Raw genomic sequence first — 8,008 nt, 5'->3', positions numbered from 1 at the left:
CGATCCTCTGCCGCCCTCCAGTCTTGTTCTCCATAGTACCCCGGCTCAGATGCGTCCGGAGATTCCTGCCTGCCTCTCCCCTCCTCGGGGTCGGTGAGTGTCAGCGCCCGAGCACCCGGGGCCTACTGCGTCACCTTCTCCAGCTTTTGCAAAACCCATTGCTCCAGGACTGCGAGCTGAGTCCCTTCTCTTCCCTGCGCCCCAGTCTTTTCTGTGCATTCGAACCCCATCGGGCCTCCTCCTCAAGAGATGCGTCCGGAGATTCCTGCCTGCCTCTCCCCTCCTCGGGGTCGGTGAGTGTCAGCGCCCGAGCACCCGGGGCCTACTGCGTCACCTTCTCCAGCTTTTGCAAAACCCATTGCTCCAGGACTGCGAGCTGAGTCCCTTCTCTTCCCTGCGCCCCAGTCTTTTCTGTGCATTCGAACCCCATCGGGCCTCCTCCTCAAGGGATTCGGGGTGTGGTGCTCAGCCCCCCCCAGGCCTTCACTCTAAGGTGGGCGCAGTGCCCACCGCTGCCAGCCAGAAAGAGCCCTGCTCCCCGCTGTCCCCTTCCGTCAGTGCCTGGAGCCCTGCGCCTTCCTCCTTCCTCTGCCACTTCCTCCTCCCTAGGCTTAGCTCCTAGCCCCGCCCCCACAACCTTCATCCAACCTATCCTTTTTTTATTGTCCCCCTTTCTTTTGAAAACCCAAAATAGATCCTGAGACTAAATATAATCCCAACCCGTGATCGATTCCTGGGGCGCTGTCTCCTTTCAGAGCTGGGTCGATCTGTGTGTCTCAGTAACTCCAGGCTGGCTCATACCTCACCTGGGTCCCCAGTGCCAGGTCACCACCTCCCATTGCCCTGGCAATTTGGTTGTATTTTCTCCTGCTCTCCCTTCTGCTGGATCTCCTGGACTATAAGCGGGCTGAAGGCAGGTGCTGTGATTAATTTATTCTTGTTTCCAACTTCACCTCATCTTCTGGCTTACAGTGATACTCTAAGTGTTTATTGGATTGATTTAAGTTCAGGTTGTTTTCTAATATCCCCTGGAGGCTCCAGATTATAAGAACTGTTAGGAGGAGGGCTGCTGGGAGCAGGTTTTCAGGTTCCTCAGCTTGTAACAAATGTCAAGGCTTAGAGACGCCAAGAGGCTAGGGGGCGTCTCTCCTGCAGAGCTTCTGTGTAACTGCACTTCTGTAAGATGTCTAAATGGCTCCTTTATGCACACCTGGATGGGGGCAGGACTCTCCTGGAAGAGGAACCTAGTGAAGGACCACCGCCTAGGGCTGTAATGAGGTGGATATTGAATATCCAGCACCAGCAACAGGAGTGTGGCCTGACACCCAGCTGTGGCTTTTGACCTCAAGGAAGAGCCTGCCTCATTTCCCTGTTTTCCAGGACCAAATCCTACTAAAAAATTAAAACGGCTGCAATGACTAATTTCCAGCAAATGATGGGGGATTTAAGAGCTGCTGTATATATTCCCTTTTGCTATGCCTTACCTATATCAGACATTTGGAATTAAAAGCCTTTATCCCTTTTGTAATAGGAAGATATCAGCTACTTAGCTCCTGGGGCTTTTAGGGGGTCCTGGACATTGAGGAAAGTAAACACCCTGTCCCCTATAATTAGGGATGGGGAAGGACTTCCCAACTATTAAAAAGATGGTACAGAGTGATTATTCCAGCCTGTGAGAACAAGAGACACCTCTTTGGCTTTGTCAGAAGGGCCATGGTAGAGGTGGAGAATGCAGCTGTTTTTTTTTTTTTTGAAAATAAATAAAATTATATAGAAGTGTTGTTGCAGAGGATGGGAGCATTTCTAAGGTCTGCAGCAACTATATCAGAATGTCGCAGGTCCGCTGCGATAGGGCTCTGCTGGTTATCTTGTTTGCTAGCAGAAAGAGACCTTGGAGCCAAGTTCTGAGAAAACACCACAGGGCCTAACCAGGAATTTCCTGGCTCTTGTGGGGCTCTCAGCTGCCCTAGCCTAAGGAGACCATGCAGTTGCAGGAAGAGATGAGGGAAGCAAGGAGTGTGGCTACCTTAAATCTCCCAATTGGCAGTGATAGTCTTTGGACACCTGGGCATGCTCTTCTTGGGCAAGTCATTGGCACACACGTAAAATATTTCAGCCTCTCCAAACACAGGAAGGGTGACCTGCACCCTTTTGCCAGCGCTCCCATTTTTCTTGGTGAGCACTGGAGGGGTGTTCTATCGTGGGAAATGGACAGAGGAGGTCAGCGACTTCCCCTTCCACATATTTGGTATGAGCCAAAATGCTCCTCAAGCCAAAACCAACTGTTCTTCAGAGAATATTCAGTGACCATTCGTTCACAAGAGGACAGAATGAAGAGGACCTCAAAATAGATTTTGCAGCAGGAGGGAGTGCTCTCTGTCCCTCACCATGGATCCCAGTTGCACGAGCCAGTACATCTTTATAAGGCCACAGAGGGCCAGGACTGTCCTGGCAGGAGGACCCTGCTCCGTAGGCCACCCCCGGTGGTGGGTTTCCTTTGGGCAGAGCAGGTTTTGACCAGGTGCCTGAGTCCTCGGACCAGAGGGCTTGCCCTGGGGCCTCCTTGGCTTAGGGGGTGACAGATTTACTCTGGTGAGGAGCATGGATCACAGTCTGACTAGAGGATTCTCTGACCTCAGCAGCATCCCCCCAACCCCAGAACAGAAACCCAGCAGCCCAGAGAAGACACTTACGTGCACACGGTCTTGATGTTCGTCTTGTCGTCCAGGCCCTGCGGGTAGTTGGCCATGCTGTCGCCCAGCTTGAGCAAACAGTCCGAAAAGCCCTTGAACACCGCATCGCACTTGCCCGCTGCTCTCACGGCCTGCACCACGTACGCTGAGGAGAGGAGGGGACGCTGGTCAGCAGTGCTGAGACCCCGCCCTGAGGCCCCCAGTTCGGCCCCTGCACCCCCAACTCAGCGTGGCCCCTGGGGTCTGGAGGTGTCGACTGGCGCTCAGTTTCCCTACGCACCCACCGGTGTTAAAGTGGAGGAAAGACTGGCCCTGTAATGACCGACCTGCACCCAACTGCGCGGCCTGTGCTGGTTGTCAGTGTGTGAGCGGGTGTGGGTGTGGGTGGCTGGGGAGGTGGAGTCCGTTCCTCTCCTCCAGCTCCCTTTGGCATCTCGCTCTGTATCTTTTTCTGTTTCCAACACCCCCTCTTCTCACCTCCTTCATCTCTTTCACTTCACTTTCTCCTCTCCCCCTTCTTGATCTCCCAACACAACCACCTCCAAGCCCTGTCCCAACTCTCTCAATGCGCTCTTCCATTTCTGAGGCAACAGAGGGAGTCTAGACCGTGGAGCTGGGTGGGGAGGCAGCAAGTTGTGGGGTCACGCAGCTGCACCCAACACCATGTTTTGAGATCTAGTGGAGCCTCGGGCGCAGTGCTGAGGACTCGGTGGGCACTCAGTAAATACTGCTGAATGAGCGAAAGAGTAAATAAAGTCTCTGGGAGCCTCTAGCATCACCCAACTGGATGGTTTCATTGTAAGGCCGATTTCCTATGGTGGGGTCTGAGTTTCGAATGAGACTGGCTCACTGGCGCGCTCTTCCCTCACCCCACTAGCAAGAGGGCACCCTAAGCGTCCTGAGACCCGCGTGAGTGACGAGTGGCTTGGGGTGATCAGGGACAGAGGTCGGGTGGGAATGTTTCTGCGTGGGTGATCCCGGATCACCTCCTCCGCGGAGGCTGAATCCTGGAACCTCAGGACGCCTAATTTCCTGGGACTGTCAGTTGCTCAGCTCTCCGCATACCCTCCTAGCAGCACCCTAAAAGTCCACCTCTAATCTCACAGCAGCAGAATGAGACCTTTCTAGTTCATGTCCCTGCCGGGCTGCTGAGCTCAAGCTCCTTAGGGCCCAGAGCTCTGGGCCTGCCTCTAGATCCTGGCTCCCAACACAAGGGACCCAGGATGGAATCGGTAGCGGCGGGAGAATGCACAAACCCAGGGACACGGACATCTGGGCTCTTAGCTTCAGGTCTGCCAAAGCTTAAGGCACCAGACCCAAGGAGCAGGCTCCAGGCCTCCGTGCTCTGCGATGGCCTTTTCTTCCGGTCAAGAAACAGGGCTAGAGGCTGAAACCGAGCGCCAAAAGCCCTCAGGCACCAGGAGGGTGCGGGAGAAGGTACTGCGCTAACTGCAGCAGGGAGCGGAATAAGGGCTGAAATCTGCCTTCAACTCCTAAAACCGTGGGGGCGCCGGGCTCTTCCTCTGCAGTGTTTTGGACGCCGTGGGTTGTGTGTAAATGCATCCCCGGAGGGCCATGCACCTCACTGCCCTCTGCTTGCCACGCTGTCGCCAGTCCCTAAACGCCAGCCCACACGCCACGGAGAAGGAAGGTGACCGAACCGCAGCAGCCTCAGAGAGCGCACCGTTTGCAAATCGCAGCAGGAAGAACAAGGCGGGCCTTACGCTTTCTAATCCGGAACGGGAAGCGCTGGGGAAGGGACCAAGGTTAACTTCGACCTCGGCTGGGGGGGAGAACGTAAACCTTCCTAAACCTCCCGATTCCCCTTCCACGAAAAATGAAATACCCTGGCGACGACGAGAACAGCAAATCGAACGCTGACACAGAATGTCAAGAATAAACGAATCTTTGTGCTGCCAGAACTTGGTCCAAATGAGACAGATCCTAGACATCTTCCCTTAGAATGCATGTCACAAATACAGCTTTGCAGCGAAACAAAAACGGTCCAGCTTTCCCTGCCCTCGATCTCTCCTCACTCACCCCTTCCCTCTTCCCCTCAAACTCGGTAGCGAAACTGAAGCGCTTAAAATGCAACAATAATTTTCTGTGGGGGAATTGGGGCTGGCCGGGGGCGGGAAGTGCTCCTGTCACGTTATCTTTCCAGGAGCCGCTGAAGAAGACCCTGCACACCGCGCATGTGTGAGTGTGTGCGTGTGTAAAATAAGAAGTCATGAAAATTTCTGTCTTCTGCAACTGTGATTCCTTGGGCTCTAGCCTGCTGTGGGAGGCCCGAGCCTGCGCGCGGGACAGATTTTGCAGGAGCATGCGTCCCTGCAGGTCACAGATCGAGCGTCCCTTGCTGTCCTTTCTGAACCTGGCTTCTTCCAAGCTAGAGCGGGCGTCCCGGGCTCCTTCCCCGTCCTCTCTGGCGTCCCTGTCTTGTGCGGTTTCCACCCGTCCATTCATTCGTTCGACCTCTCTCATTCATTCCAAACTTCCTCCCGCTGCGTCTTCATTCGCGTTTACCACCCTCTCCACCTCTCCGCTCCTTCCCAACCCCCACTTTCTTTTCTTTTCTTTCTTTTTCCTTTTTTTTCCCTTTTCTTTTCGTTTTTTTTTTTGCCAAATGTCAATGCCTTGGGACAGCCCCCAGCCATGAATTAATAAAGATTGAGGCTCTGGTGCAGGAAAGGGCAGACATTCTGGAACAAACAGTCTCAATTTCAATTCCACAGCCAACAAATGGTCATTTTCAGGCCGAGGTTAATGTGTTCAAAACGCATCCCTCCTGCACAACGCCTGTCTCTCTCTCTCTCTCTGTCTCTCTCTCTCTCTCTGTCTCTCTCTCTCTCTCCCTCTCCCTTTAAGCTTCTCATAGTAAGGTTATTTCCACTGGGAAAACGGAGCTCCAAACCTCCTCCGATTAAAATTCCCATCTCAAGAACAACTGCTCGTTAATAATTCCCAGGCTAACTGCAAAACATCACATTCACTTATTTTCAACATTTAAAGGATTTGCAACTATTAGAAATGCTATTAACTTATTGCAAGCTCTTTGCACTAATGACAACAATTTTAAACAGCCAGATTCCAAATATCAAGTCATCTCTTAGAATTGAAAGAAAACCAACATCCTGCATTTCCACTCTAAAATTCCTATATTGTTTTTATTTTGCAAAAAAAGGAGAAACTCAAAAAGCATAGCAAATGCATAAAAACCTCACTGCAAAAAAATCCATTATAACCCAAGTAAGCGCTAAACCTATTGCTCTACATGTCTCAGGAAGGAAAATATTATGCATGCTTTCTTTTGCCCCAAATCAATTCCCTAAAGCATTCCCCTCCCCAGTACTGCAAGGATTTGTCTGCAAAGAATTCTACAGCCTGCAACCATAGGCAGTAACAATTCTTTCCATATCTAGAAAACCCTTTTGAAGAGTTTCTATTTTCTTCCCTTGTCCATTCTATTAATAACCTGCTTCACTTTCACTTTTAGGTCACACTAATTAATGTTCTGATCAAGTATCACAAAAGAAGATTTTTCTAGTGCCCCCTCCCATAACCTTTTCTTCATTCTGGATGGAAAATAAATGTGAACTTTAAGAAGCCCCCCTGACAGTGCAACTACCACTCAACATTCCTTAACATAACACAGACTAAATAAATCTTTCCAAAATCAACCCCAAACAAACAAAAATAACAAACACTCGACCTGACATATTGCAAACACTTTTTAACCCTTTCCTCTACCTAAAATACAGATGGCCAATGTGTCAAAGAACAGGCAGACGTGCTTAGAAAAGTATCTCGAGGGACATTTGACTGAATTCATTCTCAACGGTATGCATATTAAAATTCGTGGTCTGGGGTTCTCTGGCAGTCTCGCTTTGCCCCCCAGCCGGGTCTGCGGTGCCCGGTGCAAACGCTGCAGCTAGAATATGGGGGGAGGGGGCGGGATGACAAAGTTCTAAATGCAGCAGTCTGTGCCCTGGAATATCTTTGCTTTCTGCACATAAACTTTCCAGTCCTAGCTGCCTAGCCTTCTGGTTCCTACATTCACCTTTCGACCCCTTAAAATAATTTCTTGCAGCATCGTAGGGGCCAAAGCGTTGTCCCAGAGCGCACCTAGCCCAGAGAGGAAAGCAAAATGGATGTGCGCTTTGGAAAAAAGGGGGAAAACCCCCTCCGGGATAAGACAGGATGCACACATTTCCTGGGGAACGTTTGGAGGCTTTTTCTTTAGGAAAACCAAGCCCGGACGCGCACGTCCCCAGGAGCCCCTCCTCACCCTCGAGGGTTTGCGGGCTTCTCCGCAGCCCGGAGCGGCAGCGGGCCAGCCAGCCCCCCTCGGTGCCTAGGTGCTCCCCTGCCAGTTCCCCTCCGAGGTTAGTTGTTCCCCGCAGCTCTCGGGGAGCCGGGCCGGGCGGCCACTTACCTATTTGCACCGCGAGGATCAGTGAAATATATCTGCCGTTCAACTTAAGTCCCATCCTACGTTTAGTCAAACCATTTGCGACCGCAGACCTTTAAATAGTTAGTTTAGAGAACGCGGGGGAAAGCTGAAAAATAGGCATTGCCAACAAGTTCCGGGAGCGACGGAGACTTTATGCACGGGAAGGCAGAGGGAGGAGAGAAAGAGAGGGAGCGAGGAAGAGACAGAAAGAGAGAGAGGCTGAGAGAGCGAGAGAAGGGGAAGAGCTGGGAATGGTTCACTCCATTAGGAGGGGGCGGAGGAAGTACAGCCTCACGCCCACGAGCAGGCCTGACGTGGGGGATGACACGAAATGATTTTTTTTAATAGACACCTTGGTAGAAAATCGCCATTTATAGTCATCAGAAACTGGAATTAATCAAATATCTCCAATTAATGTAGGATCTCAACGAAATCTCGCCTCCTGGGTGACCACTTCCCACCCTCGCGGTCACCCCCGCCTCCTCGTTGCTGCCCCCCCCCACCCCCGCCTGCTCCCTGCGCAGAACAGGGGCTCTCCCTCCCCTCCCCGCCTGAAGCCGGGGAGTCCTGGCGCGCCCACTCGATTGTTTCAACCTGCTCCCCCTTCTCCATCAGCACAACAGCGAATCCAGCCTCTTCTCTACGGTGCAGGGGGGTTTAAAGCCTCGGGAGCCAGAGAGCAAAAACCAGCTAAGCCAGCTCTATTAATTCCAAAGCCCCCTTGGCCACCAGCCCCCTGCAAATGCCTACTCTCTTTTTCTCCAGCCCAGCAGCTGAGCTCTGGGCTGAGCCTGGAGTGCGTGAGCACACAACCCGGCCCTGGCACTAACGCGCGCGCGCGCACGCACACACACACACACAC

At 52.3% G+C, this 8,008-nt stretch overlaps 1 protein-coding gene across 1 annotated transcript in view; it reads right to left on the bottom strand.

Moving 5' to 3' along the window:
- The window catches only part of NRN1 (neuritin 1), an 8,740-nt gene extending 1,200 nt beyond the window's left edge, over window positions 1-7,540 (bottom strand). Inside the window, exons 1-2 of the mRNA XM_006141238.3 lie at window positions 7,129-7,540; window positions 2,694-2,838 (exon numbers count right to left, since the gene is read on the bottom strand). Coding sequence (XP_006141300.1) covers window positions 2,694-2,838; window positions 7,129-7,183 — 200 coding nt within the window. The 5' untranslated portion in view covers window positions 7,184-7,540. The remainder of the gene's footprint in view (window positions 1-2,693; window positions 2,839-7,128) is intronic.
- Window positions 7,541-8,008: the final 468 nt, after the last annotated feature.

Source organism: Tupaia chinensis, unplaced genomic scaffold (genome assembly GCF_000334495.1).
Source record: "Tupaia chinensis unplaced genomic scaffold, TupChi_1.0 Scaffold000048_1, whole genome shotgun sequence".
Taxonomy (NCBI): domain Eukaryota; kingdom Metazoa; phylum Chordata; class Mammalia; order Scandentia; family Tupaiidae; genus Tupaia; species Tupaia belangeri.
This window is presented reverse-complemented; position numbering and strand designations above follow the sequence as displayed.